The sequence below is a fragment of the Erigeron canadensis genome, chromosome 6, assembly GCF_010389155.1.
Source record: "Erigeron canadensis isolate Cc75 chromosome 6, C_canadensis_v1, whole genome shotgun sequence".
Lineage (NCBI taxonomy): Eukaryota > Viridiplantae > Streptophyta > Magnoliopsida > Asterales > Asteraceae > Erigeron > Erigeron canadensis.
Window position 1 is genome coordinate 7,789,346 of NC_057766.1, and position 26,689 is coordinate 7,816,034.

The following is a 26,689-nucleotide window of genomic DNA, read 5'->3' on the forward strand; positions in this document are numbered from 1 at the left end:
AAGCGAGCTTGATTTCTCCCTTACAGATACACAACTTATGTATCATGAATCGCAGGCGTAAACTTTCCATTGACTAACAGATTGTCCAATAACTTAGATACTCAGCAATCTCGAATACACAAAGAATGTTCAATCATAGATACTCATCGTTGATGGGATTGGTCACTCGTTACTCATCGTGTTCTTGGTTACCCACACAATACAAACAGTGAAATGTGGGAGGAGAGTGGTGACGGGTGGTAGTGATATTGGCGGCGAGATAAGGTATTGTACTATTGTAAGTATTTTAGAGGGTTGAGTATTGTAAAACAAGTATTAAAGTAAAACAAATACGACAAAATCTTGACCATTAGATCATGGTTAAATTGATACACGAAGATTCACGAAGCAATTGATGCACGATGATTTTCATGATGCACAGTGATTTTCAATGAAGAGAAACTTATTGTTTTATTTGTTTTACTTTAATACTTGTTTTAGTTTACCTAAAACCTATTAATTAATGATGTAAAGTAGAACCTATAAATATACAATGGCAAAAAGTTTTATTTGACCAATTAATCCATCATATTGGACCTATTATTAAGTCATTTAATCCAATGGAAATCTTTTTAAAGCTTTTATCATCATTAGACAAGGAAAAAGTTTGTGATTAAAAGGTCTATTCATCAAAAAAGCTATTTACTCCGATGACATAAACTTTTACAAAGCTTTTTCTTTTAAAAGAAGTTTTTCTTCAAACTACCATTGAAGATACCTTATTAATAAGTATATTAATCATCTTAAAGATAACAAAACAAGCTTTATGAGCTAATCAAATACAAGACAAATAATAAATGGTTGATAAACATGTCTATAAATTTAATGTTTACAAGGTAAATCAAAAATTAGAAGTTAAATGAAAAATAATAAATTTTTAAGCATATTATTAAACCCAACAAACTAATTACAGAAATCGTCCTTGTCGTCGACTCTTACTTGCAACTTTCATCCCTAAGTTTCATAAATTACAGTTGTAGTCCAAATAAGTTTGTCTCATCAATAGTTTTGGTCCAAGTTCCAAACGGACGTTATAGTAACCATCACATGCCCATCACGTGATGGGTATTTTAGTCTTTTTCTTCCCACATAACCAAAACTGTAATTAACTCAATAAATCCAACCCTACCTTTTTTCCTTCCGGTTACTATACACATTTTCCTCTTACTTTTGTTTCATTTCCAAAGTTAATATTCATCAATAACAAAAAAACCAAAAGTAAATTTAAAGAGATTGTGGCTTTCACTGTATGTATCAAACACAAAAGATAACATTCAAAATTTTTATGTATCAAACAAAATATCTACACAAATCTATATACACATGACAAAATTGAAACCCAAAATCCAAAATCAATGAAAAGAACAAGTCTATATGTACATACATAAACATAGTCACGTTTTTTCAGCAGTAGAATATCACTTTTTATTTTTCCGGATCTGGTGTACACTCATATTTTTCCTGGCAGACCTTTGCAATCGTTTTTCCGGCAAAGGGTGGTGATATCACGACATCAACATGCAGATCTAGGATGGTGGTGGTGGGATATAACGTCGTGATGTAGCGGCAGCAAATCTAAGATGGTGGTGGTCGGATCTAGGATGGTGGCAGATCTTGTTGGTATGGATGGTGGTTGGATCTCTGCTGCCATTTTCATCTTCAAAACCGAAAATGACATGAATGTAGATATAGATACACTTGAAGATAATAAAATTGAAAGACCAGATAGTTATGCTACCATTTCTTCTTGTTGGTATGGGGTGTCCCTGATGACGTCTTAAATAATTTCGCAAGTCAAATCATAAATGACGGCATTTTCTTCTTATATATTATTATTACTATTATTATTGTCAATGGAATTAAAATTGGAATAAAAGAGTTATGTGGAGTCATGTTGATTGTTGTCCAAGAATGAATTCTTAAACTTTAGTGTATGAATTTGTGGGTTATATTTTAAGAGAATGGATTGAAAGATTTGTTGATGAATGATAGATTTGGGTTTGGGTGAAAATTGGAAAAATAAATTTTTTTTTTTTTTTTTGGGTGCAATGATGATGATAATAGTAGTTTAGTAGGTATAAATTGTCATAATGGTTAATGATTGTTGTGTGTTGAAGATCCGGAAAAATGTATCAAAAAATATGGACTAAAAGTGTAATAAATGAAAGATGAAAAATGACAAAAATACCCATCACGTGGCTGGCATGTGATGAGTTTTTAAACAGACGTTACTACCCAGGACCAAAAGTGTTGACGGGACAAAGTTTTTAAGACTAAAACTGTAATTTATTAAACTTAGGGACGAAAGCTGCAAGTAGAGCTCTACGACAGGGACGATTTATGTAATTAACTCTAAAACATATAAAGTAAAGACAATGCTGGGGGTATAGTGGTATACTTTAAATTATAAGACAAATACACGTATGATAATTAATATAAGCTTTGTATAGATACAATAATTTATTCTTCAAAATCTAATACTTTTAAGAGTTTATTTGAAAGGCAAAGTGATCTATACTTATAAAGCATATTGTGGCTCATTTAAGCTTTTACATTAAGCCGCCACCACCATGCCACTCCCACCACCACCAACCCGGCCACCACCACCACCGCCACATTACGCAGATACCCCTCTAGTTTGGTAAAGTAGTTATTGACCGTAGGGAGCTTGATCTGACCGCTGGAAGTTACTGGAATGCTAAACTCACCAATGACGGGGAGATCAACAACAAGATTGACTTGAAGCTCGTAATCGATGTCCCAATCTGTAACAATGTCCTTCAGCAAGCTTATTAAAACACTATGTGGCACGTTAATCTCGACATCTAGCATTGTGTCTACCATTTCCTTTTAGTGAACCCGGATCAGGGATCGTGCCTATCACAATCACACTAGTATAAATTCAAGTTAACTCAAAGTGAGTCCAGAAAGCACAGAGTAAGTCTCATATATATATATATATATATATATATATGTGTTGGTGTTTTGTATCGAAAACACTATTGTAATATTTTTTTAAACATAAAGACGTTTCACTAGTTTGCATACACGACGTAAATCAAAATTATACTATAGGATTAGCCAATTAGATTTATATGGGTGAGTTATTTTGAGAAACCTTAAAAAAAACGTGAAAACCCCCATGTATTTTCCTTCTTTTTTTTTTCCTATTTACTTACACATTTGAAAGTTATGCAGTGACATTTTCGTAAATATTGACTCTTTTTATTTGCTTGTTCTTGTGAAAGTGATGCCTAAATATTGTCAAAAGTATATAATTTATACATGTGTAAAACATTGTTATTCAAAATCAAATATACAAATTTACATACATGTAAGTCAATAAAAGGAGTGGACAATTGTCATCGTCAAAAGAAAAAAAATAGTTCGTCCTTAGTCAAAATAACGTCCACATTTTCGGGAGTGTAAACAAAAGCAACATGATTATGTACTTATTGAAGGTGTTATCATAACTTTCGAGTTTCAACAAATTACACCGGTCTTAAAACTTCTTTTTCTATGTTTACATTGAGGTATCATCATACATAGCCACTCCTCATGAGTTTTGTTTGAGCTCCGGCGGTGAAAATGGGGGAGGAGAAAGATGATGGGTTTGCAGGAAAATAAAACGGATGAGTTGTGCTATTATTTGATTAAAATAATACTCCCTATAAGCTTTGAAAAGGGAAGTAAAACAGTCAAACTCATAGTGGCCACATGGGTGATGGTCTTTCCTTTTCTTTTTTACGTTTTATTTTTTTTAGAAAAAATAATTCAATTTTATTTCAACTTATTCAATAATATGTTTAAATAAAATACTATTTATTTATGTTAATCGTTAAATAGTACTAAATTTTTTATTTTTTGATTCAAGTTTATAAAGCTGAAATAATAAATCAAATTCACTTTAATCCTTAAAATTCACTACGGAGTATTTTCCTTTTTTTATTCAAACTTTAAAACAAATTCACCATTTATGCAGCTGACACACAGTTTTTTCTATTTCAATTTTCAAATCAACATTAGTTTTTTACTATGCAATTATTTTCTTTTTATTATTCCAATAATCTCTTCCCCTTTATTCTCTTGCAAAGTGCAAGCCCACCATCTCTTTCCTCCCCATCTCTACCGCCGGAATTTTAACCAAAAATTTTCAATACTATACAATCTAGGAAGAATGTATTAGAAGACCCTTTTCTTATTCGGTTGGAATGGAGTAAATCCGGCGTGGCAGAAACGCGAAGAACAAGGGAAACCGGTGTTTGAGACACCGGCTTAGACACCGGCTTAGGCACCCACATAAGCTAAAACCGGTGTTGGAGACACCGGCTATGTCAAGAAGAAGCAAGACCGGTGTCTAAGACGCCGTTTTTTGTAGATTTACAAATTTCTCAGCAAAATTTCGTACTTACACCACATCGCCGGAAAAAGTTAGTGTCCGTACAAATGATTCCCTACTACATAGCCCAATTAATAAAATTTAAATTGTACTTCAGTAGTAACTAGTAAGAGCCCCCGGAGTGGACTTAGCTATTGTTGTAGCCATTCTCATCTTATACATATTGCAACTTTTTTTTTCGTTTTTTTTTCTGTTCAAAGAAAGAGCCACGCCCGTTTTTTGGAATGTGTATGCCAAGACCCTCCAAAATCTCAACAAGAGACCTCCTTTTAGGAAAACATCATCTTTTTTGTTCAAAGAGACACCAAACTATGAAGTCACCATCTTCGCAAGAGTCTTAATTCTCCACCACACTAACAATAGTTATTCAGTTTACAAGAAAATATGTATTAGAAAACTTATAGCAGATGAATATAGCAGAAAATGAAAGAAATGTGATTTGCATAAACTTCTTGTGTTTACTTAATTTTTAATATTTATCAAGAGGCCATTCGGCGAACATCACAGGGGTAAAGTAACTTTCCATTGACTGACGTCCTATCACTTAGATACTCAACAATCTCGAATACACATACTTAACAATCTCGAATACACAAAGAATGTTCAATCATAGATACTCATATCTCATGGGATTCTCATTACTCATCCAGGGACCTACCTTATTAATTTATTATCCTATAGTGTTTCATTTATTATTTTATTTGTTTTGATAATCCTCACTACTCCATAGGTTATATACAGACGTCATCATCATAAACACAAATAAAACATTTTATTAAAATACATACGTAGTTCATCTTATTAAAAATGTATTTTTCTACTTTTTCCAGTTTAAACAATGTAAACGATAGCCAAACTTACTATCTGAGTCATTATATTTTGTACTGAAATTTCTTATAATTTAAAATCAAGAGAAACAAACTAAACCACTGAGAGGTCTAAAGTTTGAATCCTACCCTCAAATAATTTAAAATCTCAACAGAAACAAACTACAATTCAAGCGGTCTCGAGTTTTAATCCTACACTAGGCATTATCCTGAGGGTAGCCATGGAAATGAGGGTGGCCACAAAAGTGACTGGAACTGGTTAAGAGCAAAGCATTGAGGGTGGACAGAGGGCCTTACGACCCCTCCCCTTCCTGGTTTTGCTTCTCCTCCCCTCTTGCTGCCTAATGCTATGAATGTCTCACCACCCCTCTCCTCCCATCCCCACCCTTTTCTATTTAATAAAGAAATAAATAAAGAAAAAGGAGGGAAGAAAAGACAAAAAAGAAGCAAATAAAGACAAAATAAGATAGGCAACAAAAGCGGCACCGTGGTCACCAATTCGCTACCCACCCTACCAATACCAGGGGGTCGGCGCGGTGTTCAAACCGGTACAGGATAGGTACTGGTCTCCTCCCCAGGACGCTCCATCCACCCTGATAGACTGCTACAATTAGCCAAAATTTGGGTCACATTTGCAGGATAACCTTTTACCAAGGGGGAAAAAGTTATACAAATAAAAAACCTTCAAATTATTTTATCACTACAAGACATTAATATTACTAACTGTATCTTTCAAAACATATTACTACTACGCTAAATGTATCAACTTTCAAGACATTAATACTATGCTAACTGTATAATCTTTAAGCCAGAGCTAAAAGTTAACTACAAAAGTATAAAAAAATTAGGTCAAGAAAAAAGCTGTACCACATTCCCACTTACACACCCCAGTACACAAGTGTTCCAAATATGTGTACACCTCACATCTCGTACAGGTCTTGCAAAAGTTTTAAGACGTTGAGCCACAACCAGTTTTGACATGTCATACAACACCAACTCAGCCGTCACGTCATTTGCAGAAACGAACATGGGGCTATGGTATGGTTTGTTAACGATGGTAGATCTTGGTAGTCGTATGCTATCCATTTGGGACAAGAAGGATCCAGTTTTTAGATAACTTTGCATCCCGGTCCTCTTGTAAAATATATGAGAACCCTCAGTTCCACAAGAGGTGGAAGGAGTAGGAGGTGATTGAGATACACCAACAGCAGTTGGCATTTCAATCTTTGGACGAAATGAAGCAACAAAGTCATCACCGCCAGTGTGCGCAAGAGATATACAAACTCCTTGGTTATTCGTTTCAGGAATCAGGTATGGCCTTTAATAGAAAAAAATTGAAGTAAACTAGTTAGATAACAAGAAACTTTAACAAAAATTATAATACATCATAATGAATGTGACAGATGAATGCAGGAAGCTGTCATGCACATGTGATCATTAAGAGAGAATCAAACAATTTTTAGTTTCCGGCTTTCCGTTGTTTGGGCAACATAACACGCCAGGAGGTATATTTCTATAAACTAAGATATTAAATGTTCAATGGAGGTGGTTCTTGTTTGAAAGTATAGTTTGAAAGTGTAGGAAGGATTATAAAATACATGTTACTTAGCATCTTTTTTAACTCTTTTACTTTATGAAGATTAGTACAAGGGAACCTTTTTTTCCAAGCTTAGTACCTTTTTTTTGGTTTAGTACTTTTGATTTGACTTTGGCTTGACTCTAGTTTGACTTTGAATAAGATTAACGCCCTTTTTGTCTTTTAAGTTCCTTTTGATATCATTTTGTATGCTTAGTAAGATAGGGGCATTACATAATAAAAGTTAATATGCAGACATTCTTTCCTATAGCAATATAAGCATCTTTTTGTTTTTATTAAACATATTTAGATGATTATATTAAGGGAAAAAGAAATATAAGGTTGTCTGACACCTAAGCTTAGGTGTGGAACCCCTCACATATTAATTTTTTAATATTTTTTGTTTAATGAATAAATGATTGGGCCCCCATGAATTTTATAGATTAAAAAATTAATATGTGAGTGGTCCACATCTAAGCTAAGGTACCTAACAGCCTTATATACTCATCTCCCTTATATATCTAATATACTTGATATATTAAACCATACTACCAAAATATATCACATAAATAAGATCATAGTCCATATTAGAGGTCGTCATAACAACTAAAAAATGGATGGGCGAATAGAGAGAGAGCAATCAGTATAAATTTTCATTTCAATTATCTACCAAGGGTAAATTTAGAAAAACCTTTAATCAGAGCGTTTATCACTCACGGCAATAAGATTATCTCAAGTGACACATTAATGCTATTTGGAATATTAGTAGGCACGCAAATAACGATTCCGCACTTCTCATAACTGATTTTATAACTAACCCCATCCCTGTTTATCATTTTCCAAGTTGATGAAAAGTTGTCAAGATGGAAAAAAAAATACTCTCTTTCCTATTTGATTGAAACTAAATGTTTGCAAGCTTCAAAAGGGGCGAAAATAGTACCTTTCTTCACCGCTACCAAAGTTCCACTCACATATACCAATTTGTGAGGCAGTCAGAAGGGCTTTTGTGCCAGAAGGAAGAGACGGCCCTGGTGCAACAGAGATCACAGTGTGAACGGGATTGCCGGACAACCCAGTCCTGGACTCCAAGGGTATCCTGGTTTGACGTATATCAAAGGCCAAAACAGTACCATTCTGCATGTAGAAAACCAAATGGTGAAATCAGTGACGAAGCCACACTTGTATGTGGAAGGGCCAAGCCCCACGCCACCCTCTTACTAACAGTATTTATATGTATGTTTTTTATCAAATTTAGCTCATAACTTAGATGGCCCATCCAGTCAAAATAAAACCAAATATACTCAAGTAAAAATATATCTTCTTTGTTTCTTTTGGAGTTTGGGATACACATTATCTCTATAAGTTTATGCATCAGACAAAGCTATATTGTAATCTATCTTTTTATTTTGTTATGCTGTGTTTTTTTAAAAAATTTTGTAGCTTTTATTACTCGTTTTTTCGTTTTGGCCTGTCCAAAGTATAATTTCTGGCTTCGCTTCTGGGTGAAATGCAATACAACTAGAAATAAAAACTGCAATTCAGATTCTTGTGAATGAGAAGAGTCGGGTAATGACATAATGTTTTATCTCTAATGGGTCAAACAAGGCAATTAAAAGACTAGCAGAATCGGCTCAACCATGTCAAAAGTCCCCGAACGTGTGTTTTCTTTTATGCATAAAACCTCCCTAAATCAACTTATCAAATATATACGGCAACTATTATTATATTTTGTATAGAGTAATCGTATTGACACACTAGTTTTTATTACAAAAATAGAACTTTTTTGAACACAATTTCCGGGTCAAGCCTACCTGAACCACACAAAAGTTAGGTAAAAAACATGCTTAGCCTACCTAATTTTGCCACATGTAAGTCAAACAAAACCAGCTAACTAGATGAAAATTATAGGAAGTACCTGTAATCCTGTATAAACATGATATGAACTGTCAATATCCCATGAGCATGACCAAGCAGGAGCCTAACATAAATGGCAACAAACATGGATCCTTAGTTGTATTTAATACGATGATATATTCAAAAGATGATCAATTCAAGTATTCAAGAGTAAAAAATCTTTAAATTAATGTAACCATACAAATATCTAGACCATTGCTAGTGGAAGAAACGATATGAAAACATGTATGTTAAATTGTTGATAATTACTTATAAATTTGCCACACAGAAAAGGGAAAAGCACTATCAAAGTATCAAGTTACATATGTGGACAAAATAGAAAGGACGTTTACCGGCAAATCATAGGTAAGAACAGTGTTGCTGCTCTCTGTACTGGTGCCAATATAAATAAAATGAAATTTGTTCAGAAATAGGAAACGTTGATTCCCAAGAAATATTAGATTAGTACACAGAAAGGAGGCATTATCACCTGACAACTGATAACTTCCTCCCCAAAGAAGCAAGCAGTGCAAGCCGGCTACAAGGTCTAACACAAAGAGACATAACAGCTTTTGTATTCCCGGGAAGCTGAATATCTTCTCTTTCATCTGGAGCTGCCAAACTTATCTGTAAAATAGAGTGATTAGTGGCAGATCCAGGTAACATCAATTACAAAAGTCTGTGTTCAGTGTTCTAGTGAGATCATGAGTTCATGACCAGAAATGTAGCTTGATATCAGGGTACAAACTTACTTTTGTAAGTAGATTCGTTCCTCCCATTCCAGCTCGAGCTACTATCATAAGTTCACCAGAAGCATCCATATCAAAACATCGAGCTCCGTCTACCTGGAACTCTCTCTAGAATGAATATAACAATCAGCATAGAGGAAGCCTGATAGTTGTGGGAAAATAAGGTACAATTGCATATCATATTCATGCAGCCTGTACGAAGTCTAGCCATAAGTACACTATTTCCTATTCAAGGACACACAAAGCTATTACAAACTACATTACCCTTTAATAAACAACTAAATCATCATTTTATGAACTACTATTCTTGTTAGCTATAAACAGAAGAGTTAAAATGGCAGATAGAATAAAACCACCAACAGAGATTAACATGAATATTTATGACATCGTAATCCCATACACATATATACCTTCCTTATATTTACATTTATGAAATGACATATTCCTAGTCAGAACAGAGCACTATTTGATGCCAACAGTGAAACAAAGCAGATCAAGTAAACTACCAAATGTAAAAAGTTTCGGGACTACCCTACGGTTTTGTTTCATTTCAAATCAAATGCGTCCAGTACAAAAAGTAACTAAGAACCAAAGGTTTTGGATATCAACCTAATTATGATTCAAAAACAAAACTCAGACATTATATTCGATTTTTGTAATTTGTTTGGTTTGGTTTTCAACTTTTTCAGGTCCAAACAGAAAGATGGAAAGCCTAAACTTAGCGGCTTAAAGCACTTTAAAGTTTAAAGGTGTCAACTAGCTGTACGCCTGTACATGTTAGTGTAGCAATAATGAGATGAAAATAACAGCAAAAAGTCACTCACTCTGAGGGGTTGCCCAAAGATGAATACTGACCAGAGTATACAAGATCAATGTGAATTTACCGGAAAAAAAAGGTAGATTGATGGAAACCCCTTAGTCCGATGTACTGCATTGGTACCTACACATAGCCCCTGGCAAGCCTTTGTGCATCAGGTAAATTCTCCTGTGAAGAATACCCATAATGGAGTCGGTTGAGGGTTGCACACCTCGAACCCAGGTGGATTGTTTAGTTACCACACACCCCAATACCATGTAACTTGGGATGAAAAACATATTTCTTTTATGATCTGGAGTTCTAAATATATACATAGGAAACAACATAATATAAACTCTAACTCTATGCTTATATACCAGCATAATTTACCTATAATATCTCAACAAATAAGCATTTGGAAATTAGGATAACCATAAATTCCCAAATAACTGGAATAATCAGTCTTTAAACTGAACAGCATATATGTTGGACCTTTGGGAATTCTTCATAAGACCATCTCCTTTCGCAACACAACCCAACGATACAATTCATTAGAATATTAATTTCTCTCTTTTATATCTACCCAACCCAACCAAACCCAGTTTTTATACTCCCATTAGCAAGTAGCAACCCAACCAAACTATTTTTTTAACAAATAATAATGATTTGTAGTTAATATTTTCTTTGTTTAAAGTTAATTATTTGAAAGAAATTAGTAATATATTTTTTAAAAAGAAGTAACTTTGTTTATCATCATAAATAAAAATATATCTAATTAGATCAAAAAATATTCATTATTAAAATATTTTTTATTTAGATTTAATTAAAATAAAATCCTTTTGATTTTATAAATTAGCTTCAGCATGTACTAAAGAAAGAAAAGTAACATAGAATCTTACTAATCCGATAAATGTTTGTTTACTTTGTAGTGAGAAATGTTCTGAACTTCTTTCACACATCACAACGAACTATATATATCATATTGAAAAGAGAATATACATTGAATAAGTTTATACTACATATTTTATATTATAAAAAAAGGTCCGACTATGTTTGATAAAGTGAACAAGTCGGATGCAATTTAGATCGGGCCCACCAATAGATTCCCACAATAGACGACCAACCAGCCCAAATTTACCTCGAATCCTCGATGGGAATGGTCTAATGCACAACCAACTAAGATTGCAGCCAGCAGATCTACGCGTATATGTAGTTTCCTTAAAAGTTGAGTTACTCATACTCATTCATTATAACAGTTATGTATAATCCAATCATTTTTAATATCTATCAACAAACACAGATAGATCTTAAATGCTGAAGAAGACTTGAATGTCACTTGTTTTATTTTGTCGGTTGTGATTAACGGTAACTACACACCTGGAGAGTAAATATTGTTGAATAGACAAGACCTCCAGACCCGTTGCCCATGCCATTTCCTATGAGACACATATAAGCATAAAACATTAAAAAGTTTCAATATGAATGGGCACTAGACCAAGAATCAACAGATATCATTAACAAATTTCAGATTGTTATTTATTAAAATGTTACCACTTATCACTCTTCTTTGATAGTCCTCATTGGCGGTCAACAAACGCTGTGACTCTCTTCGTTCATCTTCTAGTAACCCCTCTAAACATTTTGCTTTCTGCATAAGTTTGTGTTTTAACATGCGTGAGAAACATAGAAAGTGTCTCAAAACAAAATCATTCCCTTGATTGGTACAAGCAGATATACTGAGTGACAGAAAGTCACAAGACATTTTAGAAGATAAGGAAGAATAGACAAGCCATCCAGATGCAGTCATAGGAAGAATATTTTAAAACCAGTACTCATATACTCTGTTAAGTAAGGAAAGAGTGGCAATCTTAAAGAATTAACATGAAACAAGTTATAACATGCCTTTGTTAGCCTCTCCACTTCAAGATGCAAATCAGCTTCTCTTTCCTGGGATCTAACTTCTTTCTTGCAGCAGTCAACATTCTGCTTAGAAATAAACACACAAATGAAAGCTTCCTTCAGAATATGATAACAAGGTCAAAAGCATCCTTAGAAAGCGATATTTTCAGTCATTTTGTCCTCTGATAATAGATGAAAACATATCAAAAGTTTCAATGAGATACTAATATACTATTCATCAAAATATTGAGTAAAATACTTCAAATGATGTGATGACGAATAGAATTTTCTCTACTGGTGGTACCCAATTGCGCATGTTATCGAATCATATTCATTTAATTGTATTAGTAATATATCAACTGATTAGCATCAAAATAAGATATCCAGATGAAAACTTCTAAAATAGTGGAAAAAAGAGACCAAATCAGTCAGACATACAGCAGAAACTGTTACTTGTTCCAGACTATATGTAATTGATGTTTTGTCGGTGCTACTATTGACCTAATGGTGTGTGGTGCCAATGGTAAAACTTTGATTAAAAAGTTTTAAAGTTGATACAAAGCTTTCTGCTACTATCTGTCTTCAATACTGTGCCATCTAATTTCTTCCAATGGCTAATTAGCAAAAAGGCTGATAAAGCAGTAAACTTAAACACTTTTTAGCTAACTTTTTACTCAATTTCAAGTTGTACCCTAGAATAAACTTAAAATGAAATCCACATAACATATCAAAGTGTTTGGAACTCTGCAATACTGATAGAATTGAAAGCAAGAAATTGCTACCAAGAGTTGCAAGAGAGTAAGATATATGATTCATGTATATAATGCTCAGAGAAAACACATTTAGCCAACAAATCCCTGGCAAGTCTAACTACCTTCTTCTCAAGAGATGCACATTTAGCTTCGAGTGACCGCACTTTCTGTGAGCATAAAAGGTTTAATAGATTAGAAGACGCAATAGAAATACTTCCTCTTCAACGAGATCACTACCAACAGATTACCTTTTGTAATGCAGCATCTGCAACACAAAGCCGTGACGCATAAAGTACTCTGATATCCTTCAGTGTACATCTTTTGTTGCATTGAGGACACTGGTGACAATTAAAGATAAACTTAATACAAGACAGGTGATTAACAATAGCACATATGTAGTTGATAACAAACCAACCTTCCCAGAACTTCGACGTTGTTGAAGCCACTTTTTAATACATGACATACCAAATATGTGCCCACAAGGAAGACAACTGCAGTCCACACCCAGAAGGAAAGATTAGCCAAATACATTAATTGACCAAAACCACATACACTTGCAAAATATGATCATATTTATCTAACAATCTACTTTAAACAGCAAATTATGTGTGAGAGAAATTCGGAAAAAGATAGCAGCCTCATCAATAATCTCAAAAATATACAGATATATACCCCAAAAGACTGGACGTAATATACATCTAACCCTATGTTAATGAAGTCAGTAAAAACCAAGATCTTCCTCCTTGATGAATAAAAATAAGTTTCAAGTGTTCAAGAACACATCTGTAAAGCAGTAGAGCAGCATAAGACACAGCATCAAATGTAACCATGTAAAGCTCCAATGAATGCCAAGATGAAGATTCAGAACATCCGTGTAGCCTTTAAGCATACATATGACAGTACTACACATAGAATTGTTCATGAGCGACATATGTCTGGATGTTATCGGCATACTGTATATTTGTAATCTTAACTAAGTTTCCATCAACATGGTATAGCTAAACATATCATATGAATCAACAAAATACATGTCTGGCCAAGGAAAGAGAGATCATGGAGGCAGCGTTGGCAGTGGTCGACTTGTCCCACAATTTTTTTGATGTTTTTTAAGTAAAATAACAAAATTTCAATATTTTGACCCCTCATAACCCCTATAAAACGGTTGTCGTGATAAAAAAAAATCCTTATGTTTGCACTTCCTTTTTTAAAAACGTTGTTGCCCCGCCCCATGACCACCTTTCGTTAGACGTACACAACCAAACATGTTTTACATTATTGTACTGTACAACACATTGACTCATGTTTGATGGCATACATCTTAAAAATGATGGTGTACTTATCATCATCCTGTATACTAACATACTTACATACATATGTCGTTCCTGCTAAATTTCTAACTAATGACTACAAATCATATTCTCTCATTAGTAGCATAACCACAATTTGGTTAGTATCTATCTACTTATCTCCCTAAAATCGATTTCTGGTAATCATTTATATACGTACAAAACGACTAGTTTCGAGTAAAAAGTAAAAGAAGTACCAAATTTGATGTAGACCACCATTAGTCCAAACATCCATACAAATAGGACAACACAAACCATCAATCCCAGATGCATCAAATTCCTCATTATCATTACTACCATTTTTATTATTTTCATTAATATCCTGACTCATAAACTTTCCTTTAACCGGACCCGGTGAAACCCTAGACTCAACCGTCGCAACCTCCTCCTCTTCTTCTTCTTCACTATCATTATCTTCTTCCTCCTCCTCTTCTTCGGTTTCGTCATCATTATCTTCGTCTCCAATTTCAATCACTATATTATAATTGTCCATTCTTCCAATCAGATACTAATATTTCACTTAAATACATATATATTCTAATTAACTACTCTAATAACAAACACACACACACGACAACTCTCACTAATTGACTTGATTTGATTTCTATCAAAAAAGATTACTAATTGATTTCAGCGCCCAAATTTTCGCCCAAATTTTACCCCAAATATTCTCTCTCTTTTGGCTTTCGAATTGGAGGGAAACCGTATTTATTTATTCTGGTATATACATTGGTACAAGTATTTATGCACGAAGTATAATACTTTTTAACTTTTTCTTTTCTTCACTATTACCCTCTAACTTTAGGGAAATGATAATAGTACCATTTCTTTTAGTTAATTTACCAATATCATGTATTAAAAACTTGTATAATATGCTTTAAAAACTGTACAGTATGATAAATTAATCAAAAGAGATGGTATAGATATCACTTCCCTTAACTTTATATCTTTCAACATTTGTCACCATCATAGTACATATGTGGACGAAGTACAACGCTTTTTATGTTTTTATCAAATAGCTTTCAAAATTTAGAGTGTTGCTTTTAAATATTTGATGATGTTGATTATTTATCTTCATTTTGTGATATGTAACTTTTTCTTATGTATTTTCACTATCGTTACATTTTGTGTAACATCCAAAATAAGACACTATAGTGCAAAACCGTCATCAAATTATTATATATATAAATATTTTATTATCATAAAATGCTACTACTATATAGTGTTTGTATCTAAAACTTTATTATTTAAAAAGCTATTCTCATTGTAACGTGTAACGTGTGAGTACAATGTCTATTTGATGATACTTTGGTCCTATATATTTAGTTTTTATATTAAACAAATTACTCATTATTTTTTTAACTTTTCAGTCTATAAAATACTTAAATTGTCTACCAACTTTTAACTCATTCTCACCCCACACACAAGATCTACTAAATATAACCTAAAATATTTTTTAACCTCTATCTTCTCAAATTGTCCCTCTTATTTATTCATTAATTTAAATATTGTCATCTAATATACATATAATATTATTAATGAAATCATTACATCATATGTCTCTAATTCTTTAAATATAGGAAAAAACTTAAAAGCAAAGAAGGGTTGAAATGGGAACCCCAGGCTCACCGAGTTATATAAACTGGATTTTGGATTTCTTTTTTCACATTAACAAACTAGATCAATACCAGGTCGTTGACCGGGTCAACGCACTAACCCATATGATCTGAAGCCAACCCACTAATCTACCAATTCATCAACTCATATGACTTGAAATCAATTAACCTATTCATTTAACCTGTGAACCCAATTTTTTTAGGTTGGGTTGGATTTGGGTTTACGGATTGACAGATTTAAATTGAGATTTCAAACTCGATATTGATATGAGGTCGGGTTCGTGTTGGATTTTATCAATTCGTTAACCGATCTCGTCAATCCCAATTAATTATTTTATAATTATACTTATACTTGTCTTAGTTACTATTTTATATAAAGTTATTTACTCGTGCATTAAAATTTTAAATTGACGGTTGATAAAGTTAACCATCATCACCCTCATCCGTTTTCCCAAGTAAAAACTTATGAGCATCATTTTTAAATCTAAATTTAAATTTTTTCGTTATTTATCATTTTATGCATTGCACGGATACTATTGTAGTTTTTGAATAAAATCTTATAAATAACCCATTAAACACTTATTTAAATTTCTAATTTTGATTGGAAATATTCTATTATGTTTTATTAATCCAATAAGTATTTATATATAAATATTATATTAGTCAGTTTAATATCTTCAAACCAAGTTATAATGTACTAAATAACAAAAATTACATATATTTTTCTTTACATTTTATTTTTATTTAAAATATTATTTAAAATGTCCGGGTTAAACCCGAGTTGATTAGCTAGTATATTATTATATTAGTATTTCTATTATTTTGTAGAAAAAGTCTCACAATGTACACTTTTTTGTTTTCCATCAATAATTTACATTTTTAACCCTAAATACTTTATTTATATTAATTTTTAACCATCAACTTGAGATTTTTTTTTTAAATTTATAATCATTTAGTTAGTTAAAAAAAATTCAACATATAAAATATTGTCTATAAAAAATTATTTCAAAACCTAATGACTTAGTAACAAATATTAAATAAGATTTTTATAAATAATAAATATTCATATTTAGTTTAATATTTAATATAAACACAATTTGAACTCTAAATACATATCACAAACATAATAGCAGATGACGATATACAACATCCTTATCCTAAACACAATAGGAATCACTGAACATGAGACGATCACAGAACAAAGCATGATTTATGACAAAGAGTTACTTGAATATTAAATCCAAATCAATATAAACACATTCAAGATTTATATATATCTTAATCAAAAAGATACATCACTTTCTCCTTTTTTATATATTAGGTTTTAATTAGAATCAAATTTTCAATATGTTTTAATTGGATCTTATACAAACTCTTTTTTTTCTTTTGGATACTTGAATATTAAATCCAAATGAATATAAAACCCATTCAAGATTTATTATATATCTTAATCAAAAAGGTACATCACTTTCTTCTTTTTTTATATATTAGGTTTTAATTAGAATCAAATTTTCAATATGTTTTAATTGGATTTTATACAAACTCTTTTTTTTCTTTTGGATAACATAAATCTATCATGGAGATGTAATTTTTTTTGAACGCCAACTTGATGCACCTTTATTATCTATATTATATTTATTTATTTATAACTAATAATTGGTTTTTTAATTATGGATTAATGCATTATTGCCATAATTAACCATCAAAGTTGACTTTTAGTTTTAATGGTAGAGATTAACTTATTGGTTTATTTTCAATGGTCTAGGTTAAAAAATTGTTTATTTTTTTCTCTTGGCTATAATATAACTTCCGTATTTAAGTAAAACCAGTTGATAAGTATATGTCTGATATTCTAGGATCAATTTTCTGACAATTTATTCCTACGGTTGTAATTTGTTCATTGTTATCTTTAAAATTCGTATCTCATATATAAATAATATATTGTATGTATGTATACATGCTTTTTTCTTGTTAAGAAATAAATGTTGAATAAGTCAACAAACTCTTGGATCTCTTACTAAGGAAGTGAAAAACATCTTTTTTTAATTACCTTTACGTTTACGTTTCTATATTTATGTTTCATGTTTCTATATTTACAAAACATTGATTTGACTTTTTATTTCAATGGCTTAGATTAATTTTATATTTTCAATGATCAAGATTTAATCTTCAAATTAATTTTTTCTTTTGGCTATGGTAGCCATATATATATATATAATTTTAGGTTTATTTTATTTCAAAAATTAAATTTTATATTTCCTTTTTCGGTAATTTTTCCCTCTTTAAAGATATACTCGTACTATAGAAAAGTAAGTATAGTAAGGAGTTTGGGGACCAGAGCCAAAAAAAACCCTGGCCAGATAAAAGAAAGAGTCAAAGAAAGACCTACATACCTACCTATTCTAATTTATTTCATTCAATAATATTGTTACATAATTACAGTGACGGAGTGAACTTACTCAGACAGAAATATATATATTGTTATTGGAATAATCGATTGAGGAAAAAATGGGAAAGGGGATAGTGTGTGTGACAGGAGCGTCAGGATACATAGCGTCATGGCTCGTCAAATTCTTACTTCAACGCGGTTACACTGTCAAAGCTTCTGTTCGCGATCCTAGTCTCTATTCCACTCTTCACCTTTTTATTATTTTTATTTATTTATTATTCATCAATTAATTATTAGTCTACTATTTTAAGGATGACAAATTTCATTTGTCCCCTAAGTTTAAGTCCCTTGTTTGTGATAGTGTTGCTGGCAGATACTATCACTCTAAATTCTAATTATTGTGTGCTAATTACTTTAAAAAATTTGGGGAAAAAAAAAAGGAGTTGTGAAAACGGTTGTGTTTAGTTTCGGAAAACTTGGATGTATTCCCGAATTTATTTTTCAAGAAAATTTTGAAGACGCGTTGTTTGGAAAACGCAAGGGGTTTTCCGTTTCTGAAAAGGCATTTCGTTTTGGGCTCCGTGTGTCTTTTAAATAGTAATGTGCTGTGTAATTATCTTACTTTTGACATATTTTGCAGAGGACTCTAAAAAGGTAGACCATTTGCTCAAACTTGATGGAGCAAAGGAAAGGCTTCACTTGTTCGCTGCGAACCTGCTTGAAGATGGCTCGTTTGATGCCGCAGTTGAAGGCTGTGAAGGTGTTTTTCATACAGCATCTCCCTTTTACCATAAAGTCACTGATCCACAGGTATTTTCGACAGTATTATTATGCACTGGTTTTTTAGATATGGCTTCCAAATGCTCGTGGAATGCTGTGAGAATAGTTGGATACAGTGTAATCTGCGTATAAAAAAAACTAAAATCTGTTCGAATTTGTTAAATAGTTTGACTTTTCTACTGATATATGTTATTATGAAGATTTGTTTTGGACTTACTTTTGCATTAGACTTTATTTGTAATTTTATCTGTTGAACATTACGGGATTAAGAAATGGGTCAAATGCTTTATAATGTAGTATAAAATATAGTAACTTGCTCCGAATATAAATTATATGTAGATACTAGAATCACGTATCTTTTCTGATGATTATAATGCATGATATTTTATAAAGGATTTCATACTGGTGTACTATTTTAAACTTATTGCAGAGCCCAACAATAATGATATTTAATCTGTATATTCTATTGTGGCCCTTTTTTAAGCTAGCAAGTAATTTCCAAGTTAAGAGAAACACATAGATATGTAGTAAGGCAGACACACTCTCACCTTCCAGGCCACTCCGGCGAGTCTTCAAGCTTGTATGCTTAAGGTTACTTAGGTTGAATCACGGCATACTCTTTTCTGAACAACAGATGTTTATTAATTATAATTGGTTGAAGGAGTCCAACCAAAATCTAAAAAATACATCTTAAGAAATGAATTTTTATTCCACACGTCACAAACATAATTCACTTTTTTGTTTTGATTGACATACCATAAAATGAGAAATGAACTATAGAATCAAACAAAAAATCTTTCCTATCCTTCGACAAGCCAAAATCTTTATTGTTCCCAAATCTCAAAATGACCCACGGCATTTACTGTTACATGTTTTGTTAAGCAATAAGCATCGTTGGAGAGACTAGAGAATGTACCTGTCAAAAGTTGGTCATTTCGGACAACTGCCGCAATCCAAAATTTGTATTTCGTTGGAATTTTTATTGTTCCAGTTAAAACAATATCAGAAGTATAACATATCAGAATGCATAGTACCAACACAGTTTATTTTATTTAACACAGTTGCCTTTCAGCCTTTGTATTTACTTGCCCTGGGACCATGTTTGTGGGCAAAGCCTACTGTATACCTGAATATAAGTTGATAAAAACTGTAAATTTACTGTTAAGTAAACATGAATCCGTTATGCTTGGCTTGTTGGGCTTAGATGATAGGTTTTACATTCATAACCTTTGCAGATTTAGCCCAACCATCTTCAAGGAAAAAGATCAGTGGTTTTTTATATGACTAGAAGACCTTTTGAATTAATACCTAAACACATCACTCTTGGTTTCAGGCAGAATTGATTGATCCTGCATTGAAAGGAACACTAAATGTGCTTGGTTCGTGTGTAAAGGCCTCATCTGTTAAAAAAGTGGTGGTGACATCCTCTATAGCTGCAGTTGCTTACAACGGCAAGCCTAGGACTTCTGAAGTTGTAGTTGATGAGACTTGGTTTTCTGATCCAGACATTTGCAAGGAAGCAAAGGTATGTGTACTTTTATGAGTTTGCGTGTAAACCTTTGTATTCCTACAACGATATGCAATTTGCTCACAGATTCTTTTCACGGATTAGGTGATATCAAGTTTTTTACTGCTATAGAATATTAAAGATATTTACATTCATGTGTACGTAGTACTATAAAGAGTGATAAGAAATCTCGTGCTTCTAATAGCAGAAAAGAATGTTTGCATCTAGCTGTAAGAGAAAATTCTATGTTTTTGCACGCCTATAATCACAAATATTATTTTGGCATGTGTAAGTGCGAAACCTGCCATGGGTCTTTATGTTTCTCCGACTCTGTGCTTATATATATAAACATTCTTTTATATGTTTACAGGTATTAACAGCTTTACAAAAATTTGCATAATTTCAAAAGTCATATAGAAAGACATTCAAGCTGAATATTGGTTGTAGGGTTTGACAAAAAGTATCCTTGGTTTGTGTTTGCCGGAGGCCTGGAGTGTAAGTTTTGTGGGCTGTAGGAGCCAGCAGTACATATACCATGCTCACATGAATAGCACAATATTGTTGTTAAAACATAATATACATGTCTATCTGATCATATCAGAAATTACTAGCGAATAGCTGTCTGGTTGAGTGTAACTTATGCAACAATTTTTTTCTAGATGAGTTATTTTGTACAGGGTTTGCGATCTTTTTTCCTCCCCTCTTTCATATATTATATGCTTTTCTAATTTCTAATGTTGTACTTTGTATGACAAGATGTGGTATGTGCTGTCCAAAACTTTGGCGGAAGATGCTGCATGGAAATTTGCAAAAGAAAAAGGTTTAGACATAGTCACCATAAACCCAGCAATGGTGATTGGTCCTCTATTACAGCCAACACTCAATACCAGTGCTGAAGCAATTGCAAATCTATTGAATGGTATGTAAGCTTTGTTAAATTTGTGATTTACTTATAAGCAGCTAGAAACTGTATACCAGCACCAACTATTGCGCTTGGATATCATCTTGCATTCACTAGTTGGTGTGGCAACATTTCATATATTTACATCTCAGATACAGTCAATGAATTTGATTGGGAGTGTTTATATTTGTCCACTGTTATTCTTCCTAGCAAAGATGAGATTATCAGCAATCCAAAGAATACAAGATGGGGTATCACACTGGAACATACCATGAAATTTCCTGGGTTTCTAACCTCACAATATCTTTTAGGTCTAATGTAAGATAGACTTCTCAAAATGGGCAAGGGGATTGGATAAAAAAAATTTGGGTGTCCAGTAAAAATAATCTGGATCAAGTTGACCTAAAACACTTTATGTTCAGAATTTTAAATAAGGTTTATGAAATACCAGCGTGTCAAATATGATCACAGTAATAATTATATGCTATGTATTTTATTTATGTCTGTTTTAAGCTTTAAATGTAAAGCATTATCTAAATCTACCCAATCATAAGTAATTGTGTCAAAAATGGCCAACTCTAATGTAAGTCATAATCAAATGGTTTAATAGTTTATAATCATGCTGCTAATGACATTTTTTGCATCCTTATTCTAACATTCTGAAAAAGAACCATGCAGTCGACTTTTTTTGGTTTGATCAGATTAAAAAGGTATTATTGTACTAAGACCAATTATCCTGACATTTCGTACTGAAAAAGTCAAAAGGCAAAATGAGATATGTATTATTTTCTTTTTGCTTGTTACCTTTGTAGACATAAAATGGCATGATTGAATTTTTTGTGTACTTTACAACATCTCCCCCCCCCCCCCAACGGCATACGCGGAATTTAGGAGTAGGAGTAGGATAGAATGCCGTTCTAACAAAAAAAATATGCTTAAACTCGATTTAATAGCTTATAGAGTCTTCATTATGCAAACTTGAGCAACTTCAGTAAGATTCAAGAGCTCATTAAGCTCAAAAATATCCAATCGACACTATATACGGCTAAGCAAGCTTGATTTGAGCTCTGAATGATCTTCGACATGGACTAGGTTGAGTGACTAGGTCGAGTGGAGTTCGAGCTGGAGCCTGGAGTAACTCGGTAAAGTTCAACATGTTAGCAACTAAGGTTTAAATATGTATTGATAAGATTTCAAGTCTGGTTCTTATACAAATTAAATAAAAGTTTATTATGTTACTACAATTAGTATTAAATGTTTCAACCTCAAGTTATAACGAACTCGACACTTTCAGGCAAACTTTAGTTTTTGGATACCACTATACCAGTTGGAAACTCTCTAGTCTTGAGTTAGTCGATATAACTGAACTTGTTTGCAGCCGAGAGAAGCTTCTTATACTTACTATACCTGTCCAGGTCTCCTCTTATGAAGAACACAAACTCTATATCGGCCTCTTGTTTAGGGTATGTATTGATGTTGCATGTCAAACATATGTTTCTAGATCTCTCAAAATGTACTTGGTAGGAGATGTTAGGGTGACTTTTGTAAATTTAGTTGATTACAAGGACAGTTTAATAGTTAAATGTCCATGGCAAAGCGAAATTCATATGAATCAGACAAGCAAAATACTTACTAATAATTAGGTAGTTGAACCTTTGGTGCTTTTCTTTACTAAAATGTATGTGTTCTCGTATCCCAGAGACCACATCCATAAAATGTATATCATTTTTTTTTTTTGGTAAAAGCATTACTCCTGCTCCAGTGCACTGGCTATGTTTTTGATTTTGTATTTATTATGCCCCCTACACACTTAATTTAGGAAATGAAGATGATGTGGTGTACTGGTGTGTTTGTTTGTAACTTGGTATTACGATGATGGGTTCCCTCCCACAAATTTAGTAAATGAAGATGATGTGCTTTGACATGCTGTAATTCTATTTCGGTTTAAAATAACACAGTTCTCATCTGATACCGTTGGTGGTATGTTTAATGTTTAAGGCGATCATTGTGCTCTGCTAGATCATCACCTATATGTTAGTTATTAGATTCCTTGATTATGCATTTTACTTCACATGGTGATACCATCGTTATGCAGGGGCACAAACATATCCGAATACTAGCTTTGGATGGGTTAATGTGAAAGATGTTGCAAATGCGCACATCCAAGCTTATGAAATTCCTTCAGCAAATGGGAGATATTGTTTGGTGGAAAGAGTTGCTCACTTTTCAGAAGTAGTTGAGATATTGCGCAAGCTTTATCCTTCATCTCACCTTCCAACAAAGTAAACTTCTCCCCACTTTTATGCTTGAAGTTGCTTCTAAAATATATCAATACTGTTCATAGAGTAGTTGATATACATAGTGACTGCTTATAAATGGGTTGTTATGGGTAATGGTTTTATCGCTAAAAAAAGGTGAAATTAAAAGTTACAGGAGAGGAGATGAGCCAAACATGTTGACATGTAAACCTCCTATTTGGATTAGTGTAAACAATTCATTTCTTTTGGTAATAATATAGGTCTTTTTTGTTCGTAAAAAACTATGGACAAAAAATGAAAGCTTTCGGTTCAACTGAACTCGTTTCAACATGGTATTGAGTCTGCTCAACGCTCTTAATTGACCACCTATAGGCAACCATTATTAATTCACAGTTTTAGGTGTTTTCTATTTGACCTGAACACACACACAATTAGTGTATTGATTGCAATATAAGAAATGCTCATATTACGTTATATTTAGAGAGGCTTGAGGGTGAGAAAAATATTGGGGACTTGAAAACTTTCTCATCTTGCTAGCTCGCATATTTTGCATTTTGTGGCTGTTTAATTTAATGTCTTCACCTCATGTATTTAGAAGTAAGATCAATTTTACCATCATATTGAAAAATACTATATGATTAAGGATCCTGTTTGAACCGTGCAATTTTAGGTAGGCCTGTCATATTCTATACAATAGAAATATAGTAGCCAATCATGATGTGGTTTAAGAATAGAGAGTTTGAACTGTGAACATAAACCAAAGAGATTCAGCATTTGCTAACACGGGAATTTGCAAAATTTTCATAGTTTGTGGTAAATTTAAAATGGGTTATGATCAAAATAGAAACCTTTGTTAGGGTCGAAGTAGGCAGACCAAGTAGACCTGCCAAACCACTTACTGTTGTAATTATCTTATTATGATAGAAAACTAATGTATATGATACGCATCTATATTTCTAGAATAATAATAACATACATTTCTTGCATAAAAACAATTTAGTAGTATTGTATATACATAGTCTAATTTACTTCGGATTACATAAAACATGTGTTATCCAATGGACTCTTTTTGCTAAGGTTTCCACTTTGACTCACTAGTGAAACTATACAAGCCAAATCAGTACCATTTTAAGATAAGTCATAGTTATATTTTGGGTTAATGAAAACCATTAACCTTTGGAGCACGGTATATGTTCTTTTTGTTGGCTAAACAAGCAGCTGTTTCATAAGCTGAAAATTGGGTTGTGGTGTGCAGGTGTGCGGACGACAAGCCTTTTGTTCCCATATATCAAGTGTCAAAGGAGAAGGCAAAGAGTTTGGGCATCGACTACATTCCCTTGGAACAAAGCCTCAAGGAAACTGTGGATAGCTTGAAGGAGAAGAACTTTATTGGGACCTCATCGAACATGTGAAGTCGCTTTCTCAAAACCCGTCCTGGATATCAAAAAACGAATAAAGATCTTTAGATTATCAAAATTTAAAATCAGAACCTGATGTGTATTGTGTTAAATCAGTTATGGACCTATAAACAATTTAGTCGGTCCTAATAATATTGTGGGGAGTGGATCCAATTACTCTTAACTTATTGTGGAAAGTCTTAACATAATGAAATGGGAAGTGATATTCGTATTGATGTACCACAATATACAAGTTTTACAGCTGACTGTACAAGCTAGTATTGTACAAGTGTGGTACATCAATCAAAACGAATGGTACTAATATCACTTCCCTAATCAAATGGATGTTTTGAGGTTGAAAATGCTAAGTCGTATACAAGAGCTAGTGCCCAATTTATAGTTATTTTATACCCTGAAAATAGGTTTTTTAAACCCCTAAAGGGTTTATGGGTTTTTTTCCCCCTTATTTTGATCCAATACTTGGGCTCATGTCCAGATATTTGATTTAATTTCATTCAAGGGTTTTTTTTTTTTTTTTTTTTTTATTGTTATCAACAAGTTTCATATGCATTAACACATGGTATTTTGCTTGTAGTTTGTTTATACGAGTAATACATTATTTTTTATTTTAACTAAATCATAAGGTTAGAAAGGTACATTTCATTTTGTCCACTTTTCTTAATTTAAAGTCATTTAAAGCAATTTCTTTTATGTATTCTTACTCATTTTTTCTTCATTTGGTTATTGTACGCATTTTGAAGCAATCTATTTCTTATATTTTTATGTATTCCTTCTGCATATCAAATGTCTATAGTTTGAAAGCAATATACTATTTATAATCCTGCTCATTCCTTAAAATGTTCAATCTTACAAATGAATAATAAGGAACCAAATATAGTGGCGGGTGGGTAAATATGTCATGATCAAATATTAATTGTGACGGTTGAAAATAATATTGGTTGTGAAGGATGTATTTAAGTATTATATGTCGTCCTTGATATTTAAAAGAAAAAAAAACACAAATATTTATATTCGATAAAAAAAAACTACAAAGTGAACAATCACATAAAAATAAGAAATACAATTAATTGCAAACACAAAACACATCTACTTTGTAATCTAGTTTCATATGTAGTTTTAGAATAGTCAGTTAAGTTTTATATTTCTTTTCCAGTTTTCCCTATCCTCGTGTTATATTTTCATTGTTTAAGGTAGAAAGTAAGAGAGTAAAGGTCAGGGAATCCATCTGGGTCCGAGTCTCACTTCTTATATTTGTGAGAGTGGATTAATAAGGTTTTTTGAAGTTTTGATTTTCAGGCATACGTGTAATTAAGAGTAGGAGTAGAATAAAATGCCGTTAAAAAAGGGGAAAAAAAAACTAAGGAGTAAAAAAGAGGACATTTTTTTTTTGTATCCTTCTTGACTTTGACCTATTCATGGTTTAAGTTAACATGATAGATTTACTTTTCGTATTTTTTGTGTTTATATCTTAATAGTTTAAATAGAAAGTAAGAGTGTAAAGAGAGTGCAACATTTTGATTTTTTATTTTTTTTTTTCATAAACT

At 32.5% G+C, this 26,689-nt stretch overlaps 2 protein-coding genes across 3 annotated transcripts; one reads left to right on the forward strand and one right to left on the reverse strand.

Annotated features, from left to right (window-relative positions):
- Positions 1 to 5,933: 5,933 nt before the first annotated feature.
- Positions 5,934 to 14,777, reverse strand: LOC122602682 (E3 ubiquitin-protein ligase RFWD3-like). Of its 2 annotated transcripts, XM_043775270.1 has the most exons (14): positions 14,474 to 14,777; positions 13,346 to 13,421; positions 13,179 to 13,268; positions 13,053 to 13,097; positions 12,182 to 12,262; positions 11,831 to 11,927; positions 11,657 to 11,715; positions 10,368 to 10,436; positions 9,487 to 9,591; positions 9,225 to 9,361; positions 9,088 to 9,127; positions 8,757 to 8,819; positions 7,782 to 7,975; positions 5,934 to 6,583 (listed from the first exon to the last, which is right to left on the reverse strand). In XM_043775270.1, the coding sequence occupies exons 1-14, from the start codon at positions 14,767 to 14,769 to the stop codon at positions 6,115 to 6,117; spliced, it is 1,821 nt and encodes a 606-aa protein (XP_043631205.1). In that variant the 5' UTR covers positions 14,770 to 14,777; the 3' UTR covers positions 5,934 to 6,114. The 2 variants fall into 2 exon arrangements, with proteins under 2 accessions (XP_043631205.1, XP_043631206.1); XM_043775271.1 differs by lacking the exon at positions 10,368 to 10,436.
- A 3,540-nt stretch (positions 14,778 to 18,317) lies between these two features.
- Positions 18,318 to 25,308, forward strand: LOC122603184 (phenylacetaldehyde reductase-like). The gene is made up of 6 exons (XM_043775822.1): positions 18,318 to 18,512; positions 18,922 to 19,091; positions 20,395 to 20,586; positions 21,325 to 21,487; positions 23,565 to 23,751; positions 24,983 to 25,308. Exons 1-6 carry the CDS (start codon positions 18,401 to 18,403, stop codon positions 25,137 to 25,139), a joined length of 981 nt encoding a protein of 326 aa, XP_043631757.1. The 5' UTR covers positions 18,318 to 18,400; the 3' UTR covers positions 25,140 to 25,308.
- The last annotated feature ends 1,381 nt before the right edge of the window (positions 25,309 to 26,689 follow it).

What these genes read in the sequence shown, in the direction of transcription:
- LOC122603184 (XM_043775822.1), top strand. Translation starts at nt 18,401, where the DNA reads ATGGGAAAGGGGATAGTGTGTGTGACAGGAGCGTCAGGATACATAGCG. An exon ending in ACATTTGCAAGGAAGCAAAG is followed by an intron (nt 20,587 to 21,324) that starts GTATGTGTACTT and finishes TTGTATGACAAG; the next exon opens with ATGTGGTATGTGCTGTCCAA. An exon ending in AATTGCAAATCTATTGAATG is followed by an intron (nt 21,488 to 23,564) that starts GTATGTAAGCTT and finishes ATCGTTATGCAG; the next exon opens with GGGCACAAACATATCCGAAT.
- LOC122602682 (XM_043775270.1), bottom strand. Translation starts at nt 14,769, where the DNA reads ATGGACAATTATAATATAGTGATTGAAATTGGAGACGAAGATAATGAT. An exon ending in AAGTGGAGAGGCTAACAAAG is followed by an intron (nt 11,928 to 12,181) that starts GCATGTTATAAC and finishes AAACTTATGCAG; the next exon opens with AAAGCAAAATGTTTAGAGGG. An exon ending in TCAAAGAAGAGTGATAAGTG is followed by an intron (nt 11,716 to 11,830) that starts GTAACATTTTAA and finishes TGTGTCTCATAG; the next exon opens with GAAATGGCATGGGCAACGGG.